Source organism: Grus americana, chromosome 3 (genome assembly GCF_028858705.1).
Source record: "Grus americana isolate bGruAme1 chromosome 3, bGruAme1.mat, whole genome shotgun sequence".
NCBI classification, from domain to species: domain Eukaryota; kingdom Metazoa; phylum Chordata; class Aves; order Gruiformes; family Gruidae; genus Grus; species Grus americana.
Window position 1 is genome coordinate 54,818,939 of NC_072854.1, and position 27,682 is coordinate 54,846,620.

At 39.1% G+C, this 27,682-nt stretch overlaps 1 protein-coding gene across 2 annotated transcripts in view; it reads right to left on the bottom strand.

Annotated features, from left to right (window-relative positions):
* Positions 1-3,086: 3,086 nt before the first annotated feature.
* GOPC (golgi associated PDZ and coiled-coil motif containing) overlaps positions 3,087-27,682 on the bottom strand; it is a 31,708-nt gene continuing 7,112 nt past the window's right edge. The window contains exons 2-9 of one of the 2 annotated variants that reach the window (XM_054820739.1): positions 20,238-20,402; positions 17,660-17,683; positions 10,318-10,493; positions 9,870-10,035; positions 8,509-8,604; positions 7,543-7,707; positions 6,692-6,872; positions 3,087-6,174 (exon numbers count right to left, since the gene is read on the bottom strand). In XM_054820739.1, the coding sequence (XP_054676714.1) occupies positions 6,056-6,174; positions 6,692-6,872; positions 7,543-7,707; positions 8,509-8,604; positions 9,870-10,035; positions 10,318-10,493; positions 17,660-17,683; positions 20,238-20,402 (1,092 nt within the window). In that variant the 3' untranslated portion in view covers positions 3,087-6,055. The remainder of the gene's footprint in view (positions 6,175-6,691; positions 6,873-7,542; positions 7,708-8,508; positions 8,605-9,869; positions 10,036-10,317; positions 10,494-17,659; positions 17,684-20,237; positions 20,403-27,682) is intronic. The other variant, XM_054820741.1, reaches the window with a different exon arrangement.

Here is a 27,682-nt window from a genome sequence, read left to right on the forward strand (position 1 = left end):
CCAGCGCTACGGGCAATCAAAACATGTCTGTGAATGCCTGTGCTTTCGCTTTGCTTGCTTTTACACTTTCCTAACCTCCTGTCTGAGGCCCTGCCGTTGAAAACCTGGCAGGAGAGAGCCGACAGCCCCGCAACTGGTGGAGGGGATGCTGGGGAGGCAGCTCAGGCTGCAGTTCAGAGCAGCAGTGCTTTCGCATTGCAGAAAGAAAATTTGAAGAAATACAGAGTGCCAAACACTTAATGAGGGAAATGTGATCATTATCTCTGGTAGAAAGTTACAAAGAAAAAACAGCACAATTTTAACCTGGATTATTTTTTTTTTTAGGGGTCAATGTACTTCTAACATATCTCTCATGAGGGACTGGAAGAGCATCCTCCTGCAGAGCCTTCAAAACACCAGCAGCTCTGATGCTTCCCCTCAGCACAGCTGGGGGAAAAATGTCTCGGCATGCTAAGCAGAAGACTGACAAAGAGACACCAAATAATTTTGACAGCTGATTGAATGAAACACTTGTAAACTGTGTGGAAAATGTACCCAAGTGACTGCAATTTTCTCTTAAAAAGGGAAAACCCTTGAAAAACGCTGCTTGGCCTGATTCAGCCATTTGACCTATAAGCCCTGTGTCTGTCCCACGCAGCACCGGCGTGGGCATCAGGAGCAGATACCAAAGTACCTCTGTGGCAGGGGTACGCCAGGCAAACACAGATATGGCAAGGCTACTCTGAAGCATAAGAAGAAACAACTGCCTCACTGAGAAAAGAAAAACCAAAGAAATTTTTCTTGCAAAGCCAGCAGACTTGCCGCTTCTTGAGCCAGCAGTGTGCGCTTGCAGCCCAGAAAGCCAACCATGTCCTGGGCTGCATCAAAAGAGGCGTGACCAGCAGGTCGAGGGAGGTGATCCTGCCCCTCTACTCCGCTCTTGTGAGACCCCACCTGGAGTACTGCGTCCAGCTCTGGGGGCCCCAGTACAGGAGAGGCATGGAGCTGTTGGAGAGAGTCCAGAGGAGGGCCACGAAGCTGATCAGAGGGCTGGAGCACCTCTCCTGTGAGGACAGGCTGAGAGAGTTGGGGTTGTTCAGCCTGGAGAAGAGAAGGCTCCAGGGAGATCTAATTGCGGCCTTCCAGTACCTGAAGGGGCCTACAGGAAAGCTGGGGAGGGACTGTTTATCAGGGAGTGGAGTGACAGGACAAGGGGGAATGGGTTTAAGCTGAAGGAGGGTCGATTTAGATTCGATGTTAGAAAGAAATTTACTGTGAGGGTGGTGAGGCACTGGAACAGGTTGCCCAGAGAGGTTGTGGAGGCCCCATCCCTGGAAGTGTTCAAGGCCAGGTTGGAGGGGGCAACATGGTCTAGTGGAGGGTGTCCCTGCCCGCAGCGGGGGGGTTGGAACTAGATGATCTCTGAGGTCCCTTCCAACCCAAACCATTCTATGATTCTTGACTTTGGAGTTCCCCTTGAACTGTCAAACTTCAACAGCTTCTGAAGGATTGGAAATCATGTCTTATCGGAAAAGACACTCGGGACAAAAGGCAAGCTTGAAATATTTTAGGTAATTTTCTTTTCAGGTTGTTGAGCTGAGGTTTTAACCAGTAAAAATGGACTCCCTACACGTGTCCTGAGTCAGGATGGGTTTCTCTTGTCATGTGTGGGTCTCTGGAAAAAAATGCAGAGCACTATTCAGTGACCACTGGGAGCAGCCTCTGAGGTCCCTCAGTTGGGCACTGTGACACAAAGAACCTTTCAATGATTTTCCTTGACCCCAGCTGACAAAGGATTTTTTTTTTTCCTCTTTCCATCCATTTCCATCTTCACTCACAGCTGCCTCTAATCCTCTGCTCATTTTATGACAGCTCAGCCAAGTTTATGACAGCTCAGCCAAGTTTAAGTTTTCTCTCCTTTCCCTCTTCCTTCCATCTGTTGAAGTCACCCACATCTAAACCCTCCTAAAAATTTTAGAGCGCTAAAAAATTATATACTTGCAGTTCTAGCCCTCACCAGTTGTGCACTATACCTCTTTTCAGCCAGCTTGACTCAGCCTTTGAGACAGTTCCTACCCTCAGTCTTCTACTCTCTACTTACACATTCTCAGTAACTCCGTAAGTACTACCATAATTATACTACTACCACAGCTACCATACCATTACCTTTCATTTGAACTCTGTTCATCCAGATGAACTTGATGCTTTAGGGAAAGTATAGGCCACTCAAGTATAGGTGAGAAATGATTTTTTTAAAAAAATATAATTTAAAACACGAAACAGACACTTAATCTGAACAAAAAGACTTTAATATCAGGACTGAAAATTGTATCTGAAAGATAAGTGTTTTGTAACTTCAGTGGAAAAAAAAAATCAGAATATACCTATTACTCCTAATGCATGGAAAACAAACAAAGACAGAAAAAAGAAAAAAGGCACTTTCCACAATTTTACCCAAATGACTTAATCCTTTAACAGGTTTGGGTCTTTATAGCTCTTAGCCAAAGGCTTCAGAATATTTATGGTATTATTATACAGCCAGACACTGCAAGTATTTCCTTCCTTTTATTGAAAAGCATTCAGCAGAAAATGCATCTCAAATAATTAAATTTGAAACATATCCTATAATTCTATGTTTTTAAAAATTTACTTGGCTATTAACTATTGCTGGCCAAGACTGGATTAGTGCCAAACTTCATGTCACGTAGCTTTGGTTTTCCTCAGATTAGCTTTTTGGCTAGGTGCGGACTATGTGCTTAACAGAAAAAGATCACAGAGAAAGTTAAGTGTCTGTATTTTATAGATAAAACCAGAAGAAAATTAAATACCAGTCTGAATTAGGTGGAGAAACCACTGCAACGCAGAAGAGTACATTTATTTACAGGCTAATAAAAATATATTATATTCAGCTTAACTAGATGTATACATTGGTTGCAAAATGCTTTATCTGCTACAGAAATGAGATTAATCCATGATGTAATAACGTTTGGACAGACACAATAAATACCTGAATTTTGTTTGATACAACTGTGGATTAACATATATTGAGATGATACAAACCCTCTCACTGCCAAGAATACACTTCTACAAAGGAAATACTACATATAGCCTTTGATCAGAGTTAAATTTATTGCCATAAAGTACTTTCCTCAACTTACATGCTCTTAATTAACATTGGTCCCAGATGCCAACAAACACTTTCCACCTTTAGCTTAAAATACAATTATCTCACTGAAGATTTTTTTTATAGGCAAGGAATTATCTACTCAAATTGCAAAATTCTCTTTAGAACATTATTTTATTTTTTTTTAAGTAAAAATATATATACACACACAAGTAAACTGTTTTACACTTTAAAAAATAAAAATGAAGTCTGAATACTGACTTTCCTTGGAAATTCATCCAAGTCCAATTCATTCAACCTCTGGCAATCAGCAGGACTGAGTCTTCCAGTTAGTGACAAAGGGGAGAATACACATTTGTCGATTCAATCTGGAAATCTCAACTTGCAAAACTTTTCTCAATTTAAATATTAATCTCTAAGCATCTCAGTATGACTACAATAAACCACTGTGTTAAATCAGCTGGTAGGAAGTATGGAGTACATGAGACAGACTGTAGAGTCTGAGCAAAATCCTCCCATTCAGGGCTTTCTAAACAAAGATTATAAAAACTGCAGGGAAGGAAATCTGGTGATCATTTACTGCTACCTGATTTGTCTACTCCTAGTTATTTTCCTCAGCAATTGTTCCTTCCGTTGATCTTATATATAGGTTAAAAATAGACAAGGTAAGAGCAGAGCAACTTCCAAAAGATGAAGAAAAGAGCATCGTGAGATACTGGTGGACAAGGAATGTTAGGAAAATAACTCTAGAAACATTCTCCCATTTCAGGCTAAAATTGATCAAAAGCATTAAGTGGAAAATAAGGTGTGCCAAGAAGTAAGGAAGGATGAATAAATTAAAAATTTCACCTTTCCCTCAAATAAAGGGAAAGTGTACAGGCAAATTTAATGCCTTTTTTAAAAGTTACCACACTAGTTGGACGAGCCTCATTTCTTACAGCTGCAGCAAGCATTCACACAGCGGTGATTTTCGAAGACAAAGACTTGGCTTTGAACTCTCCTCTCTGACAGAGAGGACACCGAGTGTCCAGGCCACAGAGAGTTTCAGAGTGCACTCTGCTTGAGTAACTGTCAGAAAAACACAAATCTGGATGCAAAGTTACAGCAGTGGATTTATCTGCTAACACGTAGCCAATGTGTCCTCAAGTTTCTGAAGCTTCAGAAAAAGAAACATGCCTGGGGACCTGTTTCTTCTTCACACAGCTTTATTTTTAAGTACTAGTTTCTGTTTGGTGAAAACTGTACAGCTTTGACTATTTTAAAAACCTTCAACAGTATGCTGTATGACAAGGACTGTTATAGAAAAATGAACCAAATAATGTTATTCCACTGAGTAAGTGGAACTCATGCACGCACGCACACACAAAACGATCATGTAAATAGCAAAGTTAAGGGATTTATAAATAGCAAAGTTTTTGAATAAAGTATATACATTTTTAGGCTTTTTCTATAAACATATATATATATAGTGCTCCTAGGAGAGACAAGTAACTGTGTTCTACGTCACAATTTAGAACATAAGATTAGTTGATGTTACTCTAAAGGCCTTTGAGGTTTTTTCTTATCTATGTACTTGCAAAGATGTCCTTTCACATTAGTTTCTCTCTGAATGTACAAAATCTGATCTCTTCACATTACAGTTCAACAGCCTGCAGAGCAGTGAACAGGAAAGCCAGCATTGCATGCTGAAATAATAAATGCAATTACAATGTAGAGCTTCCATGTGGAGAGTGCTGCACTTCAACAGATCTACAAGGAACCGGCCACGAAACCATCCTCAATGTTTCCATCTGCAGCCATGCCATGGGCCTTTAGATGTATACCAATTAAAAGCTATTTTAAGATACACCATTCTTAGAAAAGGAGTAACATTTTGTTTCAACGGTAAGACAATTATAGGTTAATATGACTGCCATAACATAACACAGATAGGGCCAGACACCAAATGATTCTGAGCACCTCCTGGAAAGTACTGTGCACTCAACTTTCACTTCTTTAAAGATTATTTTAATGTGAAATGAATATGTTCAGTACCCATCAAAAGCACTCAGCATTTCATAAGGTCAAGCTAACAATGACCTACTCAAACCATTCCACATTAGCAGTAACCATATCCATTCAAGAATGAACGCTAAATTGATGATGCTGAGAAAAAAATACCAAAGGGCCCACGTAATTGTGAGTTTTTTTAAAACTAATTTTGCTTTTAAAACCCCATAATACTCTGTTTAAATACTTTTGGAGCAAGTTTCAAGTGGAACAATCGGCAGTGAATTCATTAAAACAATAATGCCAAAAATCTCACTCATAAAATTATCATGGGCTGAAGGATCATGACTAGCGAGTACGCCACTGTCCCATTTGTGTTTTGATGGTCTTTGCTCAAATAAAAGCTCTGGGTTTTACTATTCTGAGAGAAAAAAAAAAAAAAAAGCTTTCTTTTAAAAGTTACAGTTCAAAAATCCTAAGTACAAAACTCATGGATGCAATGGTAAAATCCAAGCCCCCATCCTTCTAGAATTAAAGCTTGTTTCACACCAAACTGAACATCAGTTGTCCCTTTAAAACATCAAAGGGTCAAAATGAAGCTGGCCACGTTTTATTCTACTTCCTTGGAGACATCAATGAGATTAAAAGTTGAATGTATTGAGGTTATCCTTTTTAGAAATCCCATGCTTTGGTGCTTATTATTTAAAAAAAAAAAAAAAATTTCACAAGCCATGTGTTAGATAACTACTGTGTGTCACGCAAAAGACAGTTTTCCACATTTAGAATTGCTCACAATGAAGCCCTGAGGTAACCGCCTTTTTTCCAGGCAACAGTAATACAGTTCCCTTTGACATGTAATCACCTTTTACAACCTACACTAGTATATGCAACTTGGAGCAGTCAATATTGATTATCAAATGTTCCCAAAGATGGGATCTGTCCAGTTGATTTGTTTGTTTGTTTTTAGGATAAAGACTCAGCAGAACGGGCTAATTTGGGTGTAGTGTCTTCTAATGGAGCTTCAACTGAATTCCCCAGGTCTCCATTTTCATGTCCATCAATACTTGGTTTCTTATCAAACACTGCAAGTTAAAAAGAAATTTTATTTAAGGAAGAGCAGTAATCTTGGGAACACAGATCAGTGAGCCTTATTTCAGAAACTGGAAAGTGTGCTGAAACAACTACTAAAATAAGAGCAAATAAGCTTTTAGCAGAACGCAGTTAGATAGGAAAACAGGAACTGTTTCTATACCTCTCTGATCTATAAACTGTATTTGAAGAAGCCAACAACATAAAGTGTTAAGGAGAATTAACTACTTCTAGACCAGAGTCAGGAAAAGATAAGAATAAATTTGAATTTCAACCTTTGGGGAAAGGCGATCATAAAAAACCCCACAAATTAATTCAGTTAATTCAGCTGTATCTAAGTAAACCAGGCCAATAAGTGAGGGACCAACCAAAAGAGCTGACAGCCTACTAGTAGGTTAATTAACTGTAGATTAATTTTACAATGAATATAAAAACAGTATCTTCCAGAAATTGGTTTGCATATTGAGACTTCTGAATTAAACTCCATGTAACTCATTTTAGAAAGTTTACCTTGTGAGGGTTTGACATCCACATTTGCACTTTTCCTATTAGAACTTGAATTTGCACCTTCTTCCAATTCATCAAGATATAAACGATAACGGTGTCCACTCTCATCCTCATATTCTACATTTTCATCATCTGAATCAACTTCTGGAGCAACATACACTACTTCAAATTCGATCTCACCTCTCTAAAATGCAACAAAAATGACAAATTTACTACTGCACAGCTATGTAATAGGATTACTGAGATGAGCTAGGATACTAAACCAAATACATTTTACTGTTGTAAACACATTGACAGTTGTGTTGAATATCTTGGACATGTATCTGAATTTTTTACTGACTAAACAAGTACAGCTCTATAGCTAAGATTAAGAAAGTAAATTTTACCTGAATTTCTCAGTTATGTGCCAATACATTTCAAACAATGACTTCTAATGAGTAAGTTTTCTGAAAATTAAGTGCACCTGGTAACTGTCTGACAGTGGGAAGCAAGGCAGGAAGAAGATTCTAGACCACAAAGCATACGAGACACATTGTTTGGCTGGAGCTGTCCAGTCACAAAAGAATAAAACATATGTCACTAAATAATTATTTCTGGGGGGAAAATATAACAAGCTGATTTCCATCAGCCTTACTGAAGAATCATTAGCCAATACCTGAGTTTAACTGACCCAGCATTTTTCTCCTTAAATTGCAAGACATAAGAGGATTATGTGTAAGGTGATGCAGCTTCAGGAATCACTGTAGCTTAGTGTAACACAGTGCTTAAAAGAAAACATTAAAATTCAAGGTAATTCAATAGGCAGAACACAGGAAGCGCCTAAATGTGCCTATGGATAACAAGTCTCAACTGACCTGTTGGGAAAGAATAGTTACAGCTTCTTTATGTTTTGCATCTCTTAGATTAACTCCATTTACTGCCAGAATAGCATCACCAACATGCAGTCCTCCACAGCGATCAGCAGGTTGTCCAGGATGGATTTCAGAGATTAGTATTGGAACACCATGCTCCTTCCCACCCTATAATAAAAAATAAAATAAAATAAAATAAAATTTGAATTAACTGAGATGTCTATTAGCATAAAATCAACATTCTGGTATTTGCTCTTGAAGTGCTTCTTTCAACTTTTATTTAGAAAATTAGAAAGCATACTTCAGACAAAAAGGATGCTTAAGAAGAACACATGAGATGCTTCCCTTAATTCTTCTCCCCACAAAAGAATGGAAAAATTTCAAATACATACTCAAAGAGTCAAAGGAGACAATTCTGAGTAATAATAGAAGTATAAAATCATATACAAGCTGATGAGACAACATCAAAACCTCATTAAAAAAAAAGCATATCAGGCACCCTACTGACTTGCAAGAAACAGTATTCATATTTAGAATAAGAGTATAATAGTCATAATTTTCAAAACTTGTTGCAAGAAGTTAATACAGCTTTTGTTAGGTGTGATATGCCAATACCGATACTTTAAAAAAAAGTTACAATCACAACAGCTAAGCTTTGGAAGTTAGTTCTCAGATTGTTTCTGCTCTTCTACAGACTTACCACACCTGAAATTCATTGCTCGCTAATCTGCTGAAGTGTCTATTCCCTAAACATAAGTTGAAATCCCAAGTTTTACATAAAGTAGCAGTTATCTATTTCCTAATCTATCAAAATCAGCCTTCAAGTTCTATGATCACAGCTATGGATTTGCGTATGCTTTTTTTTGCATTTTCTAACAATGCATTCACTCGTCCACATATTTTACAGAAGTACAAATACAAATTTAAATTGCTTCTTTTGTGTCATGGAAAATAAATGGAAATATTTACTGTGATTGAAATTCCTAGTCCTTCATGGTCTTCTTTAACTAGCAAAACTTTTCTGATTGGACCAACACCTTGACTCTTCTTTAAGGCATCAGGATCCTAGTTTGATAAAAAACAAACATAACATAAATATAAATGTGTGAACCAAGAAGTGATGCATTTCTGCATTTTGGGTTTGCTTGGGTTTTTTTTTAATTGTATACAGGCAGTATACCAGCAACAGAGCTTTAGACTAGCTCCAGGCAGGACAAACTTACAGTGCCCTTTACAGAGTATGAAATCAGAAAACATTCCTCACTATGCACTCCTGATGAGAATAATTATTTCAGTGCTGAGTGATGCACAACACAGAACTGAACTTCAAAAGAAGGAAATCAGCCACATATTAAAAATATAAGGGACTACATAAAGGAATGCTGATCACTGCTGAAAAGCTGTATGACGTAAACTGCAATTTAAAACTAATCAAATGATGTAATATGGTCCCAAGGAAGAGCTTGCTTGCTCAAGTTTATTTTTATTATAATATAAACAAACCACACCAAAAGCCTTTCAACTCAAAACTAAAAGAGAGACTAAATAAATCAAGGTATTTATTTTGCTTTTGTTAAGCTGCTGCTGCCATTATGCATACCCTTACAATCACACATACACGTATTTGTCCACCAATGTTTTATATGCAATTAGCAACATAAGCAGCAAGATCCATCTGACCAAGATATTTATAACAGATCAAAGTAAGCACTTCCCTGAAAATATTTGGGTTTATGCACTGAACACTGGGGTGATTAATCCAGTCACGTGACAAGTTAGGTGAGTTGTACCAAGGCTGCCCACAGTGAAATGTCTTTTAAAGATTTTAATAAAATTATTTTCATTAATTATTTTAATTATTTAATAATTATTATTTTAATACTTTTTCCTTTTGGAGGGAAAAAATCAATTATTTTACAAAGTGTCAATTTATCTGGCCTTTAAAAATAATAAAAAAAGAATTTCAGTTCAATCTAATCCTATAAATGTTATTCTTCTTGGTTTTTGTAAATATATTAACTCCACATTTTGAAACCTAGGTAACAAAATTATGCTGTTAAATTCATATTTATACACACACATAGCAGAGGCTTAATTTTCAAAAGGACTGAGTGTTCCTACGTAAGTCAAAGGAATTGTATCATCTTTCATGGTCATTTATGGGGACATGCTATTCAGCACGGAACTGTCCTTCAGCGTACAAAAGAATTGTGTTTAGAAGTGACACTTGGAATACTGAAGTGAAAACAATCACAGAAACAAAGAAGTAACTCATCTATTTTCCACAAATGCTGGAAATTATGGAGGAATGACTCATCTTTTAAACTTACATGTCCTGGTGGTGCTTGCATTGGTCGTTTCAGATCATTCCGACCTCGACAAGCTCTAATAACGGTTTTGTGACGGTGAAGATGTATTTCTGCTTCAAGTTGATTCCAGAGCTTGTCATGAGCAGGTCCCTTCATATCTCGGCCCAGTAACTGAATCTGCTGGACTCTACGTAATGACGGAGAGTAAAACAACATGCTATATTACAACTGAAAATTAATGCATTATACAACTCATACACTTCATCTGGCTCCAGCACACAGTCACGCAGCAACTAACACAAGTGCAATAACTGTGGGGATTTTTTGTTTCTTCCTCTTGTTCAATTAACTGCAAATGTGAGACTTTTCCTACCTAGTCTTAGCTTTAGACCTGCCTCTGGGGGTGCAAAGGAAGAAAACAACAACAAAAACCATCTCATGCTAAGGGACACCGATTGACTTTACGTACCTTCCAGCTAGTTCCTTATCTAAATACTTGGCTGCCAATCTTGCTCCATAAACTTCAGCCTGAAGCACAGCTATGTGTCGACGAAGAGCTTCATTTTCCTTCCTCAGCAACTTCACCTCAGCTTCCAGCTGAGCTTCTTTCACTTTTTCTTTCTTGTTAGCTTCAAGTTCTCTCTCCTTACCCAAAAAAACCAAAAAACAAAAACCAAAAAAACCCAGTTGTAAACTTTTATCAAAGTTAATAATGAAAGAGCAGTTACTGTTTCTGCAAACACAATGTGAAATAACGCTCCTGTGTATGGGACATGCATGCAGGAAAAAAAATGACAGCAGGGACTCTGGCACTGCAGCTAGTGGTTTGCATACTCCCCTTAGGGAAGAGGAGGCCTTGCATTCAACTTTGTGCTCCTGACATGATTTTTATCCAGTTTACAACTTCTTATTCAGCACGAAATCCATATACTGGTTCAAAGTCCAAGGACTGAAACTAGCAACAGTGCTTCTCCATGTCACACATAGCTGGCGAAATTTAAGTAGCCTGAATATCATCCTTACTTTTTCCTGTGTTCAACCTGAGAGAGATTATTTTAAATGTGAAAATAACTAAAAATTTCAATTAGATAATATTCTTTAACTATTTAATACAATTTTTAATGTGATCAGATGTCAAGGAAATCTTCTTTAAGTCTGTGTATCTTTCAAATGACAATTATTTACATGCAAACAACCAAGAAATGTCCAGCCAAGGACATTTCCAAATCAGATTCTGAAGACCACAAAAATAAAGCCAGAGATTGTACACACCCTGACGAAACTTAAGAGAAGTTAGTGTAAAATAGCTTTGTTAAAAAATCCCACAAAACAAAAAAGCCAACACCCTCCCACCACCACCACCACAACCACTCTAAGAAGTGCACCCTCCTACCCCCATGAAAAAGGAATTATGGAAATACAAATTACCTCCATAGTGGTCCATCTCAAATGTACAGAAAATGCATAGTCATTACCTTTTCTAATGCCCAGAGTACTGGCGACAAAGGAATTACTATGGTCAACTCAGATTGCTATTCTACAAAATCTACTTTAAGAGGAGCACATTTGATTACTTGTATATTTATATCTTTTTGATATCCCTTTTACAAAGTGGGGAAAAAACCCACCGCAAACCAGGAAAATAGTAGAGACACAGGATCTATTACTGTTCCCTTTTAAAAATGTCTGTCGACTGAAATGGCAATAAAAACTAAGTTCACCATAACACATTTTTGAAGGCAGAGTAACTTAAAAGTATTGTTTGTACTGGTATCAATTTCATTATTAAACAAATAAAATCAGGAGGTGCTACTAAAGAAGCGATAGGACAGAAACAATATTTTACAGAACTGGCAAGACAAATCTGTTATCAAACTGTGAATGCGCTTATTGACTATTCCAAGCCTGGATATAAACCCATGAATATGGCTGGTATTACCACATTTGAGATATTAAGCAAGGTTGGTCCTTCCAAAGCGAGGTATTTTCACAATAGGTATATGTAGGCATTTATAGCTATTTGCCAGAAAGACAACTATGAATTCGATGGACTCTACTATCTCCCTCATGAAGTATTTCCATCAGGTTAAATGAATGGAATACATTAAACGTATATACATATTGGCCAAGAATTGCCTAGCGTACTGCTCAGAAAGATTGCTTGAAATCACTGGCATTTCACTTCCTGTAATTCCCTTACAGACCCAGTTTCAGATCAGGTTTGACTCCACAGGCACATTAGAAAACTTGCCACACAAAGCCTCTTGTGGTCTCTGGCCTTTCAGCTGGGGAATATCTTGTGAGGTGACTCTTCAACAAATCTCTTTCTGAACTTCAGGATCGCTCCTATGCCAAGAATTTTGACTGATCTACATTTGAAGAATAGGAATTTCTAAAATTATACCAATTCTCTCTATTATTATGATGGTCTTGGGCTATTTTAATTCACATCTACTGCCAGTAGCCAAAAGGCAATTACAAGAATTCAAGAGTGCCAACATGCTGCGTTGCCTCTGCCACACACTTTAGCTGTAAGAAGGGTCACAGTTCAGACATAACACTCGTTTTATGACATGCACGGAGAGTTCGTATACAGGTACGGTGTTCCTGTAACACTTATGTTAGCTACGTATGTATCGCCAATATTGCTCCAGTATAAGCCCCTTGTTTGTGTATGCACTCACTTTTAGAACCCCTTTTATTTGACAAATATAAAAAGACAAAGACTTGAATTTGACAGACATATGAATGTATATTATTCACACCCAAACCTCCCTCTTCTTCCTCATTGGATATTTTTATGAATTATATACTGAATAAAAGTCATAAACTAAAAATTCATAGTATCTTCACAAATAATTTGTTAGAATATACTAGTCCTGTTTTCTATTCAGAAAAAAACTTTACAGGTGTAGGAGTTCCTTAATGTATCTGAAATATACCTTGGGAGAAGAATTCCAAGCTCCCCCAGAAAAGTGAATTGCTAAAGAGATCCAAGATATTTTCTTATCCTAGCAAATTCCATGTAGCACACTTTACTGTATTTATAGGGGAATCGTAGGGGACTCCCATCTGAAGGGTACAGAGGGCCCGATATGCAGGGCAGACCCTCCTCTCAGAGAAGTCCGCTGCCTCCCCAGGGCCCGTGTCAAGGACATCACTAGGAAACTCCCCAGCCTGGTACAGCCCTCTGACTATTACCCACTGCTGCTCCTCCATGTGGGTGGGGATGAAGCAGAGACATGCACCATGAAAGCGATCAAAAGGGACTTCAGGCTCTTAGGGCAGTCACTGAAGGATTCGGGAGCGCAGGTAATATTCTCCTCCCTCCTTCCAGTTAAGGGCAGCAATGGTCGGTGGAACAGGCGGGTGCAGTCCATAAATGCATGGCTCCGTGGCTGGTGTCAACGCCACAACTTTGGGTTCTTTGACAATGGGGCGGCCTACATGGCACCAGGCCTGATGAACCCTGATGGGAAGAGGATCTTTGCCCAGGAACTAGTGGGGCTCATCGACAGAGCTTTAAACCAGGCTCGAAGGGGGAGGGGGATAACATCAGGCTTGCCAGCGACATGTTGTGGGATGATGTGCCCAGGTTGGAGGGACAGGGCGCTGGTGAGGGCCCTCGGCCTACTGCTCAGAGATGTGCTGGATGCACTACAGCACGCTTGAAGCTTAAAGGAGATGAGCCAGGGGCTCCGGATGCAACAGGAACCAACGGGGTAACACTGGGAAGATACATCTAAAGAATCCCAGTCACCCCAGCCACTAAGTCAGCCCCATCGGGGGCACAACTGAAATGCCTCTACGCGAACGCACAGAGCACAGGGAACAAACAAGGGGAGCTGGAGATGTGTGTGCGCCTGGAAGGCTATGACATTATTGGCATTACAGAGACATGGTGGGATAGCTCCTGTGACTGGAGTGTTGGCATGGAAGGGTACAGGCTCTTTAGGAAGGACAGGCAGGGCAGGCGAGGAGCGGGCATCGCCCTCTATGCCAATGACCAGCTGGAGTGCATGGAGCTCCATGTGGGGATGGAGGAGGAGCCCACTGAGAGCCTATGGGTCAGGATTAAAGGGAGGGCTAGGGCAAGGGACATCATAGCGGGGGTCTGCTACAGGCCACCTGACCAGGGAGACCAAGCAGATGAAGCCCTCTATAGGCAGATAGGAGCAGCCTCACGCTCACAAGCCCTGGTCCTTATGGGGGACTTCAATCACCCTGACATCTGTTGGAAGAGCAACACAGCAGAGCACAAGCAATCCAGGAAGTTCCTGGAATGTGTTGATGACAACTTTCTCCTCCAAGTGATAGAGGAGCCCATGAGGAGAGGTGACATGCTGGACCTTATTCTCACCAATAAGGAGGGCCTGGTAGGGGATGTCAAGCTCAAGGGCAGCCTTGGCTGCAGTGACCATGAAATGGTGGAATTCAGGGTCCTCAGGGCAGCGAGGAGGGCATGCAGCAAGCTCACTACCCTGGACTTCAGGAGAGCAGACTTTGGCCTCTTCAGGCTTCTGCTTGGTAGAATACCATGGGACAAAGCCCTGGAAGGAAGAGGGGCCCAAGACAGCTGGCTAATATTCAAGGGTCACCTCCTCCAAGCTCAGGAGCGATGCATCCCAACAAAGACAAAGTCAAGCAAAACCACCAAGAGGCCCCCGTGGATGAACAAGGAGCTCCTGGGCAAAGTCAAACAAAAAAAGGAAGCCTACAGAGGGTGGAAGCAAGGGCAGGTAGCCTGGGAGGAATACAGAGAAACTGTCTGAGCAGCCAGGGAGCAGGTTAGGAAAGCCAAAGCCCTGATAGAAATTAGTCTGGCCAGGGACGTCAAGGACAACAAGAAAAGCTTCTATAGGTATGTTAGTGAGAAAAGGAGGACGAGGGAAAATGTGGGTCCCCTCCAGAATGAAACAGGTGACGTGGTTACCCAGGATATGGAGAAGGCTGAGGTACTCAACAACTTCTTTGCCTCAGTCTTCACTGGCAAATACTTGAGCCACACTGCCCAGGTCACAGAAGGCAGGGACTGGGAGAATGCAGAACCGCCCACTGCAGGAGAAGATCAAGTTCGAGAATATCTAAGGAACCTGAAGGTGCACAAGTCCATGGGACCTGGTGAGATGCATCTGCAGGTCTTGAGGGAACTGGCGGATGAAGTGGCCAGGCCACTCTCCATCATATTTGAGAAGTCCTGGCAGTCCAGCGAAGTTCCCACCAACTGGCAGAGGGGGAACATAACCCCCATTTTTAAGAAAGGAAAAAAGGAAGACCCAGGAAACTACAGGCCAGTCAGTCCCACCTCTGTGCCTGGCAAGATTATGGAGCAGACCCTCCTGGAGACTATGCTCAGGCACATGGAAAATAAGGAGGTGATTGGTGACAGCCAACATAGCTTCACTAGGGGCAAATCATGCCTGACAAATTTGGTGGCCTTCTATGATGGGGTTACAGTGTCGGTGGATAAGGGAAGGGCAACTGACATCATCTACCTGGACTTGTGCAAGGCATTGGACACTGTCCCACACAACGTCCTTGTCTCTAAATTGGAGAGACATGGATTTGACGGATGGACCACTTGGTGGATAAGGAATTGGCTGGATGGTCGCACTCAAAGAGTTGTGGTCAACGGCTCAATGTTCAAGTGGAGAACAGTGACGAGTGGCATTCCTCAGGGGTCAGTACTGGGACCGGCACTGTTCAACATCTTTGTCAGCAACATGGACAGTGGGATCCAGTGCACCCTCAGCAAATTTGCTGACAACACCAAGCTGTGTGGTGTGGTCGACATGCTGGAGGGAAGGGATGCCATCCAGAGGGACCTTGACAGGCTGGAGAGGTAGACCTGTGCGAACCGCATGAAGTTCAAGAAGGCCAAGTGCAAGGTCCTGCACATGGGTTGGCGCAATCCCAAGCACGACTATCGGCTGGGCGAGGAATGGATTGAAAGCAGCCCTGAGGAGAAGGACTTGGGGGTATTGATTGATGAGAAGCTCAACATGAGCCGGCAGTGTGCGCTTGCAGCCCAGAAAGCCAACCGTGTCCTGGGCTGCATCAAAAGAGGCGTGACCAGCAGGTCAAGGGAGGTGATCCTGCCCCTCTACTCCGCTCTTGTGAGACCCCACCTGGAGTACTGCATCCGGCTCTGGGGGCTCCAGTACAGGAGAGGCATGGAGCTGTTGGAGAGAGTCCAGAGGAGGGCCACAAAGCTGATCAGAGGGTGGGAGCACCTCTCCTATGAGGACGGGCTGAGAGAGTTGGGGTTGTTCAGCCTGGAGAAGAGAAGGCTCCGGGGAGATCTAATTGCGGCCTTCCAGTACCTGAAGGGGCCTACAGGAAAGCTGGGGAGGGACTGTTTATCGGGGAGTGGAGTGACAGGACAAGGGGTAATGGGTTTAAGCTGAAGGAGGGTCGATTTAGATTAGATGTTAGAAAGAAATTTACTGTGAGGGTGGTGAGGCACTGGAACAGGTTGCCCAAAGAGGTTGTGGATGCCCTATCCCTGGAAGTGTTTAAGACCAGGTTGGATGAGGCTTTGGGCAACATGGTCTAGTGGAGGGTGTCCCTGCCTGCAGCGGGGGGGTTGGAACTAGATGATCTTTGAGGTCCCTTCCAACCCAAACCATTCTATGATTCTATATGAAGTATCCAGCTTAAAAACTCTCATCAAGACTGAATTTTTCCATTTATTTTCCCTGAATCTGATTCATCATTCAAATTAAATTTAAGCATAAAGTCAAATGTTATACCTAAAATATGAGGAACAATGTAATCCCATAGATTTGGGGGTTTTTTCCCTATTTGCTCCAGTAGTATGACTATTACTCTGTGATTGAGGTGAAAAATTACACCCAGAAGCCATTCTTAATGCTACTCTGGACTGTCTTCAACTGATCACCAAGAAGAAAAATCAAAGGTTTGCAATATAGAATATCTGAAAGTGTACTGAACAAACATGTCTTTTTTTGACCAACTGTTGTAAGATGTAATTAGTCTCCAAAAATCTTTTAAAAAATTGAGGAAGTTACAGAATGGTTTCATGCTTTCTAGTGTTCACAGTATGGCATAGGTTCTGCAAAACGGAAAAACCTGTATTTTCTGTTGGTAACATAAAAAACCACCAAACCAAAAATGCAACTGCAATGTTGAAGATCAAAGCTTACAGTTACCAGCTATCCTGTGGCTTTTCAAAGAACAAATACTGAGCAACAATAATGAGGTATGTAACATAATAAGGGTGGAAAAGTTGTTTAAAAACCTTTCAGGTCTATCACTGTTAGGTTAACTTTGCATCACTTTTTCTTCTTATCTATGTATATTGAGTTTATATGCTTTGGGCTGTTACACAAGTCAGTAAATCATATTAAATCATGCCCATAAAAAGAACTGAGAAAAGGGAAAACAATGAAATGTTGACAGGATTTTTTTTTTAAAAAATCCAGTATATAAAATACTTCATATTACACTGATGTATGGGTACAGTATTTATGTTTCAGAAATTGTATAACACCTTAAATTTTTTTGAAATACTGCCATAACAATCTTTCAGAATGTTGAGTTGTCAGATATCACTCCAAATTAGCTGTAACAATGATAAAGAAAATACACACAGACTTAGAAAAGAGGGCACCAAAGCTAGAAAAGGAAAACTAAAATGCAAAGAAAATTCTTTACGCAGCATCTTGCCAACAGACAGAAAGAAGGAAAAAGACAGATCTGTTTTGCCAGGTTCTGAGGCCAACACATAGAAGTTGTTGCACAAAACAAAAGCACTACTTGAACATAAAAAAGGCAATCAGCATACTTACCATTTCATCCACAGATAGGACAGACTTAAGACAGAAGAAAAGAGTTCCATAATTAGAGAAACAGGCAATAGGAACTTCAAGAAAATGCAACAACATAAATGACTTATTCCAAAAGAAATTTACCAGCAGATTGTGTATTTCATTAGAAGGCATAAAGATCAAGCACATTGCTATAATTGTACTTAGCAGCAATTTTAGTATTTTGAAGTTAAAGTTATGAAAAATCTTATTAAAAATTTTAACCTTATTGTAGTATTGAAAATAATACTTTCTCCTAAAATACCAAGAATCTCTATGAAGAATAGCAAAATAATCTGAAATGCATGAAAGCAGTTTTGAAAATATCATAGAAAATATATTCTGCAATATAACATCTGTTATACAGATGATAGATTCTTTCAGAAAGAATAACAAAATATGTGTTACAAGAGGGACATAAAGGACAGGGAGAAGTAGCAAAAAGGATATATCAACTGCAAAACTCAAGAAAAAAAATTCCACTAGGCAACTTCATACTCTTACAAAGAAAGAGTTATTGTGCCTGGACTAAGCACATACACCACTCCTAAAAAGGGACTCAGCCTGAACTACATGATGTTATCAATTGCTTAGCAATCCAAAACATTTAAAAATGTCTTAGTTCACCACTATGTACAATTTTACAGTTTGCAGAGTATACATTTATGCTGAGCCTACCCACAAAAGAATGGTTGTTGTTAACAAAGCAAGCAGGAAGTTAACTAGTACAGAACTTTATTTCTCCATCGCATATTACGTTGACGCAGTCTCTCTTTGCCCTCAGAGGCTTTCTGACTGCCAGAAGGTCAGCATGACAGTTTTTATTTACCTAAAACTCAGACTTCTCATTTTACTGTCATTTAAGCAGCTTCAGTTTTGCTTGTTCAAGCTGCTCAGACCTTTATACCTTTCTGTATCTAGAACAGTTTAAAAGTGAGTTTCTCTCCATTAGAACTATGAAATCCCTAAAGGCGAAGTAAAGCAAACTCAAAAGATTAGCCCTGATGTTTATAAAAAAGGAGGAAATAGCTGGAATTAAGGAGAGACTATCAATCTAGGCTGTTAATAAATTCAATTTCAACACAGATAAAATCTGAAACAATGCAAGTAAAACATATTTATTGTCACCTGTGGGAAAAAGACTGCTGTTAATAGCATGGAGATTTAATATATCATTTAAAATTGTTTATAACAAGGTAAAGAGAAACAAAAATGTTAAAAGTATTACTATCTATGTCACTCAGAAGTTAAGCCTCACTAACAAAATTTAGGGACTGAAATCACTCGCAGTGATGCGTTGGCTTAAAAAATTTGCTGCGTGTAAGCCAGCAGCCTAACACTTACAAAATGTTGGTGATACTTAACTAATGCTTATTTACAGGGCCATAAAATTATTAACAGCTCTGAAAAAATTTTAGCATGCTTAATAACTCAATACAGAATAAATTATGTGCAGACAATCCAGAAAATGTTACTCTCATACTGAATACGCAAGTATGTAGACATAGGAATATAGCTCTGATTCAATTACAGCTTTTGGATCTGAAACAGGAAGAATTTGGGTTACTCCTGTTATTCAGTGATTAGCCTAGATAGCCTTTAAGCGTTATAGCCTATTACTGTGTTTTACTATACATTAATTAACAGGACAAAATAGCAGAAGTGACTCATCTAATGTTCTACATATGTTGGGACTAGGTATTTGCAACCAACCTGTGAAGCAATTTTAAAAACAGCCAGAGCGCTAGACTTTGATTTATGCCAACAGTTAGAAATCACAATCTATACAACATTACTTTACTTTTCTAATTTACAAAGTCTCAGTATTAGAGCCTGAATCTGTGCTGTGGCTAGTAACAAGACAGACTACACTCTGGTTATCAGTCAATGCCAACTAATTGCACAGATTAATTACTGTTGACTTTTTGTGGGCTTTGTTTCTAAAAAAATGATTGTACAAAATTATCAGTGGTTTACTGAGTTCTTCTATGACAGTCTGCTGCATGTAGCAATGGATAGCACCATACATGAATCTGCAGCATTCTTAAGAAGAAAGAATGACAATAGAGAGAGGACTGTGATGCCATCTACCCTCTCTCTGCATGGCAAAACATTCCCACTCTTACTCTTATCAGAGTATAACTACAAGAAAAACAGTAGACTTACCCCACTTTAGGCTTTTTTAAGATAGGTGAAGATTTGGTTGTATTTGTATATTGGAAGTTATTATCTTTTCCAACTTCTATCTCCAGAAAAGTTTTATAAACCACCAAAATATTTTCTTATTCTACTTTAAGAAACCACTAAAAACCAGTTTATGTAAAAACAACTTCTTAAATTCTTATTCATTATTCTGATGTTATTTATGTTATTTTTAACGTACCATTATTTTTAATGGTTACTAACAACCAATCATAAACATTAATTAAAAAAAGTTAATTCTCTCTAACTTTTTAAATATGAAAATTCGTAGCCAGCTTATTAGCACCTCCCAAGGAAGAGCTTCAGTCAGGAGAGGGAAAAGTGTAACATAATCCTCCATTCAAGCCATCATACTCACCAGTTTTGCCTTAATAGCCCCAGAGTCAACACTCTGACCAGTTTTGGCATGCAGCTGAAGTTGAACAGCATGGAGTTGCAAAAGCTGATCATGCACTTCCTTTTCCAATACTGCTTTCTCTGCCTGTGTTTCTGTCAGTTCAGACTTCAGATCAACTAACTGTGCCTGTGAAGATATAATCCATCATAGTAATTAGAACAATGATTAAATGGGATCATCAGAATTGTAATACATAGATACATCATTTGCTGGTACATATATGCTATACGCAGTGTAATACAGCTAAGAGTATATGCTGTCACAGGTTCCTCTGCAGCCCAACTTAAGCACTGGATAATTTGCAGGCTTTTCTACTCCCCAGCTGCCACCAAACTAATTCATCCACAGACCCAGCGTCAAACAACCATACTGCTGAAAGTAGCAGTAGCTGGGTTTTTCCTCACACAGACAATGGCATGTGATGCTGATGTCCACTCCAAAACAGGGCAATGGCATTAAACCTACTTAGGACTTACAACCATAGCAATGGAAACACAATTTAAAACTTTAAAATTATTAAATCTTATTGAAAAAAATTCTTGATCCAAGTAAAATTACAATTATTAATGCAATGCTGAAATCAAATAACCCAATTTACAATTGCTCTGTTATCAACAGCTTAACCAAAATAGGAAATGAGGCAGGCAAACCAGAAGCCATGAATTAACATGCCCCTAAAATACATTTGTAGAAAACCAGGACTAGTTAGTAACTCTTAAAAAAGTGGTTTTGAAACATTTTAAATATAGTTTACATGTAGTATGTATATCTGGAATAACAGAATAAGTTCTAACATGTTCACCAGGTTACTTATTATCCTTAAGTTCAAGTAGCATTTTATAAGATAAACATTTTTATATATATACACACATTTATGTAAGCTTTAAAGCCACTATTTCCAGAAGAACCACAGAAGGTGATCTCAGGGGAGGGGAATTTTGATCAAGCTTAATATTTTTAGGTAAATTCCCAGATTATATTTTCGCTTCCAAAAATTTGGAAGTTAAAAAGCAAAACAGAATAGCCACTGATTCTTCAAAAAAACCTCAAACCCTCTCATATTAAAGTAGGGTATTTTAGACAATTTAATACCATTACACTAATGTTCAAATGTGCACTGAATATCAAGTTCCAAGCCAACAATCACCCCATTCAACTACATAAATCACTGCTTTAAAAGGTCTTTACAAGGTGAGGTTTTTTAAATAATAATAATAAAAAAAGGCAGGAAGGATTTGCCTATCAGTGGGGAGTATTTACTGGATCTAACTTTAGGTACGTAATTTAGATGGACAGCCTCCTTAAGCTTCCAGCATAATTATCAGACCTAAGTAGGCTCTTCCAGAGGTGACTCAGAGCACCTAAATTAGAGTGCAAGTTGATGAGATGGGTCAGGCCAATATTCAGCTTGCTGCTGCCGAAAAGAATGATCTCCCTTCCTGCCCCCAGCTATGCCCCCTCACGTCACATCTCCAGGACCAAAGGGTGGGAGATGCCCTGCCCATGAGCTCTGCTGATTTCAGACCAGACTCCCCAGAACAGAGCAGAATCACCACTCTCTGTACACTTACATGGAGCCTCAACAGACCAAGTTAGCTTTTACTTTTTGTCAGAGAATGGGGCTGCATGCGTTTCCTTCCGCCTTCCAACTGCCAGAACAACAAAAAACTTGAACAATTTGTAAGCACTCGCAGAACTCTAAAGCAGAAATTGCCTTCTGCAGTGAGATGATATTTAAAATACCATAAAGCCATATATTTTTAGAGAAATGCGTTATATACCTACGTACAAAACTGTGGTGTTCTCCTCAATGATCAGCCACTAATGTCTCTCTGCTATGGATTATCTACCCTCAAAAACAGACACACACCTGAACTAAAGTAGCAAAAAAAAAAAAAAAAATCACCAGCATAGGAGGTGATGATACAGTACAGAGCAGATAACTAAGACTTTAATAATGAAGGCACAGTTTAACCCAGTCACAATTTCACATAATGTATAACAATATTACTACTACTTTATTATTTGTTCTTCTTATTATATAATGTATAATGATATTATTTCTACTTTTAAAAAAGACCACTAATGTCTTCCTCCTTTCAAACAGGTATGACAAGCTAACATACTAACTTTTGTTACTTTTTCGTACACACACACGCTCATCCATTCCATTTGAAATGCCTGAAGAAGCAGAAAGTGGCAGAACAGATAGACTACACGTTTAATATTGTCCAGCCTCACCTACTAGAGAATAAGATATAAGGAACAGAACAGAGTTCTGGGGAAGAAAAAAAAAAAGAAAATTAAAAAAGAAAAAAAGAAGTTATTTCCCTGTGTAGATTACATAGCAGCAAGAATGATGGCTACCAATTTTGCAATATGCATGATACTCCAAAGGGATTACAAAGAGACTGTCACACTCATAATAAAAAATATAGTACGCTGCATCTGACCTAGGATTTAAATTCATATCCTGCTGTTTTAATAAAGAGAGCAAAATGAGAAATGGTATGAGCGCACATCATGAAGTAATCTGTTTACACATTATGAAAAGTCATAAATCTATCCCCAGGAATGGATGCAGATACAAGAGTCACACCGAAAAGCAAACACAGTAAGTAGGTTTCAAATCTTGTAATCTACTTCTATGAAGGTTGACAAATCTTTACATTATTTCACAGAATTCTGCCTTTCACAGTTTGGCCAGCTCACTTAATTCTCCTTTAAATTATTCTTATTAGCATTAGCACTGGGTTTTATCCACATTCCTTCACTTTGTTCTAAAGGAATCATACGGAAAGACCACTGGAAATTCAGCAGCTCTATATTCAATTTTGGAAGCTACTCAGTAAAAACCAGAGAGGGAGCAGAGACAGCAGAGGAAATGACGAGTACAAACAAGAACTACTGGTAAGGCCATGGCTTCTGAGAGCACCATTCACTGCATGAGGCTGGGGTTCTACAGAAAAAGGTAGCATCAGATCATATAATTATGTTTCAGTTTGCATATGCACAATGAGGATAAATTAATGTTGCACAAGCAACTGTATCAATCCTTTAACTGGCAGCTTTTAGGATGTACTTTCCAACAAGCCTGTTGAACAAGAGATGTCATCTATTTTGAAGGTGTCCTGGTTTTGGCTGAGATAGAGTTAATTTTCTTTGTAGTAGCCAGTATAGTGCTATGTTTTGTATTTAGGATGAGAATAATGTTGATAACACACTGATGGTTTTAGTTGTTGCTAGGTGGTTGTAGTGCCTACACCAAGTCAAGGGCTTTTCAGCTTCCCACGCCCGGCCAGGTGCACAAGGAGCTGGGAAAGCACAGCCAGGACAGCTGACCCAGCCTGGCCAGAGGGATATTCCCTACCATAGAACGTCATGCTCCGCATAGAACTGGGGAAGCTGGCTGGGAAGCAGATTTGCTGCTTGGAAACAGATTGGGCATTGGGTTGGGTTTTTTTCCCCTTCTGCATGTGGTGAGCAATTGCATTTGTGCATTACTTGTTTTATTTATTATTATTACTATTCTCTTCCTTTGTTATCCTATTAAACTGTCTTTATCTCAACCCATGAGGGGTTTTTTTTCCCATTCTCCTCCTTATCCCCTTGAGGAGGGAGAGATGAGCAAGCGACTGTGTGGTGCTTGGTTACTGGCTGGGGTGACACCACAACAGAGGGTCACCTGCGACTGTTCTAGAATTTGTGGAGAAGCCAGTTGGGGCAGAAGTAACAAACACCCACCCACAGGAGACCATTGAGCTTCATGGTTAGGAAAGGTTAAGAAGAGCCACCAAACAACAAATACAGAACAGAAACTTTCATTGGGGAACAATAAGAGCGGAGGTTGAAGAGAAGGCAGTACATTTACTTTCATAACATCCTTTAACAGTAACTTGCAGATTCAACCAAAAGAGGAACTCTTCTCTATTTAGGGCAGTATACAGCTGTGCAATTATCATGTATTAGCAAGTATCACACAGCAAGGTAACACCTTAGTTTCCCTCTGCTAACTCATTCGTGAATCTATGCCCCAGGCAACACACAGTTAGGAACAGGACTGGACTGTGGCTCACAGAAGTATGATTTAATGATGAAAACCTACATCTAGCCCTACAGCACAGATGGAGAGAGAAATGGAGAATCAAGAAGACAGGATACGAGAGAGACAGAATTTGCATAGCTTTTTTTTCCCCTTTTTTTCCCTTTTATTCTGACAACTGTTGGCAAGGTCAATGCCTTTTCAGATATGCTCATTTATCTCTGACTCACTGAAGTCTTGGATACTTTTCTCAGACCAAGATCCATAACTGGAGTTTGGTGCCAATGGCAATGGAAAGTGCCTGGTTCTGTGAATTCCAGTCTGTGAATCTGAATCTGGAAGGGAAGCCGAAGCTTACTGAAATCAACCAGAAAATAACAAAGTTTTTCTTTACTTAAAGAAAGTCAGACCATTTGTTTCAATGCTCCACTTTTCCCACCTCTCTGGTCTGGTCACAACAATCACTAACTTTTCCTGAAGTGTTCTAAGAAATGTTTCAGTTCTTACTGGCTACTGAGAACTCTGAGAAGTTACATAAATGAGACACTACGGAAAACAGTAAGAAAAAAAAGAACAGTATTACTGACAGAATCACTTCTTTTTCTCAAGTACCTCATTCAAGCATGTTCTCCAGTTTATCAGTAATTATTAGACATATTACTGTTCATTTATTTGTATTTACTGTCCCAGTTGCAATCCATTCACTGTCAACTATACAAGACATACTCCTAGGTTTCTTACCTTTTTTTTTCTCTTCGCTGTTCTGAATAAAAAACCCAAACCAACCTTTAAGACTGATCTGATGTGTCTGGGGTGGGGGGAGGAAAGGTAATCCCACAAGCCTGGTTTTTTTCCTTTTCTTCCACAAAGTTCCAGTAAACACATGCTATTTCAGAAACAGCTACTGTTTCAGATTATCACTCCATTGGTCCATAATCAAGCTACTTCTAACTCTAAATAAAAGTCTACAATTTGAGTAAACTGCAGATCTAGGTCAAATTAATCACATAGTAAAGCTTAGTATTTATCTTCCTAACAGTCAGATGATACCAGAAGTATAGTTTTGAAAGGCTAACTAAATATGTACTTAATTTTGGGCATATTTTGCCATTTACCAGATAGTTTCTATTTCAGAGAGATCTTACACCTATGAAAATTAAAACAAAATTTCATTGAAATAACTCAAGAATTTAGAAATTATTCTTTTCTATAATATCTTTTCTATAAAAGGAAATAAATCATTGCATTAAGCAACAGACACTTATTCCACAGAGCATTCAAAAATATTATTGCAGAAATAATAACAATAAAAAAAATCTCTAGACAAAACAGTCCAGACATAATGTCCTTCTATTTTTAAGCAACAGTTCTTATTTCCTGGTCAAGCAGTTATGAGTTATCAAAAAGCTGTGTTTGATATAAATGATCTTATGCTAAATATGTATTTTAAGCTGTCAATATAATCAATTTTAGCTTAAACACTGGGATTGGTTGCACTGAGTCATGGAGTTCTTAAAGTCTTAACCAGTGCTCTTCATTAGAAGGGCTTTAAGCCTTAGAAACAAAATAAACATCACTGAGGTCTCTGATTATTTTCTATTATATAATTTTTTTCATATGTTGGTTTGAACTCTCATAAAAAATACTCATTCATCCACCTATACATTTTTCATAGAAAAGTGATTAACTACACAAAAAATAATTTATTTTTACATCTCAGACCCATACTCAAAGATCCTATGCTAAGTTTGTACATAATGAAGAATAAAATGTGGACCTTGCCCTGAACAACCTACAATGTAAATACACGAAGGAAATTATGAATAAATGTAACATGTAAGAGAAGGACAAATACATAGGTACTTGTGTATAGAACCACACAACAGGAAGCAGACAGATGGCATGCTAAACCGCAAGCTACCATTTCTCATAACCATCACTGCTTGAATGCGGCATTAGAAGATGGCAATATCGCAGCCTCTGAGATCTAAAGCATCAAGAGCACACACAGACTGAGTAAACTTCAGAAAGTTGATGGTGACTAACATACCATGTCGACAGGAAACAATCTACCTCTCACTACTGAAAGGGAAACCAGTTGCAGGGGGGTGCGGGGTGAGAGGTGGCATCCTCAGATATAATAAAGACAATGTCTCTAGCTTTGGGAAAAGCTTTTTTGTTTTCTGAGCTGTCATTCCAGTATTTCCTGCAGTACAGACAAGAGTTGTATTTGAGCTAATAGATATGAAAAAAGTATCTCAGACTTACCCACTGCCCAGACATAAGGACTCAAAATAGAGCCAAGCTGAATTGAAAAGCTAGGTGATAGGCCTGAATAGTGGCATTATTCACAATGCCAAATAAAAATGAGAGGAAGACCTGAATTCCCTCAACATCAAAGTATAATGATGCACTTTTTGGTATATCAATTTTTAGCTCAAAAAAAGACGAAGCGTAATGGACATATTAGAAAACACACAGATTTTTCAGCAAAGGAAAGCTAGATATACACAAAAATATCCATCATGTTACCAGCCCCCAGTGACTAAAAGTCATAAGCCAAGCACTCATCAAATGCCTTTAAAGTAGCAAATATTCTTTAAAGATTTTCTCATTTTCCTTTCATTTCAGGCCTTTAGGGTACACCTAATTAATTTTCATACCAAGCCTGCTAAACTCATAAAGGCCTGAAAACTGTCTTTTTTAAATGAAAGATGATTTTTTTTCCCCACCATATCATCTCTAGATGCCAGCAGATAGGACTTCAAGAAGCACTGAACACCAGCAGAGTAGCAATACAAAACCCACAGAAACTGGTAACATTTCATCATTTCTATCTTAATTTCTTGAAAAAGGCAGCCTAGTGCCATCATTTTATCTGCATGTGTACATTTCTCCCTATTTCACCTTCCCTCCCTGCTGATTTGAACTGAATCAATTTTCAAGATTCAAACAAATCCATTAGAGGTGCGTATGATTAAAGTCGCTACAACAGACAAGTTTTGCACAAAACAGCTGCTCAGTAGGAGAGACGGATTAGTGCCCTCACGGAGGGAAAAGCAGGAAGAGTCAGACCTCAGCTAGTTTGTTCAATCCACCCAGAGACAAGAGCAAACAGCGCGGTGGCTAGGCACCACACGCACAGTTCTGAGCCAGTGACTGTGCTGCTGCCTCTTGTCCAGCCAGTGAACCAAAATCATAGGCAGATGAAAAGGCAAAGGATGCTGTGGTGTGGAAAAATCACAGATCACGGGAGAGAACTGGGGGTGTCCAAGCTGGAAGGTCTGAGTGACTCAAGAAAGTGGTCAATGTTTGCATTAGGACAAATCGTTCCCCACAAATCAGTAGGAAGTGAGATTTCACA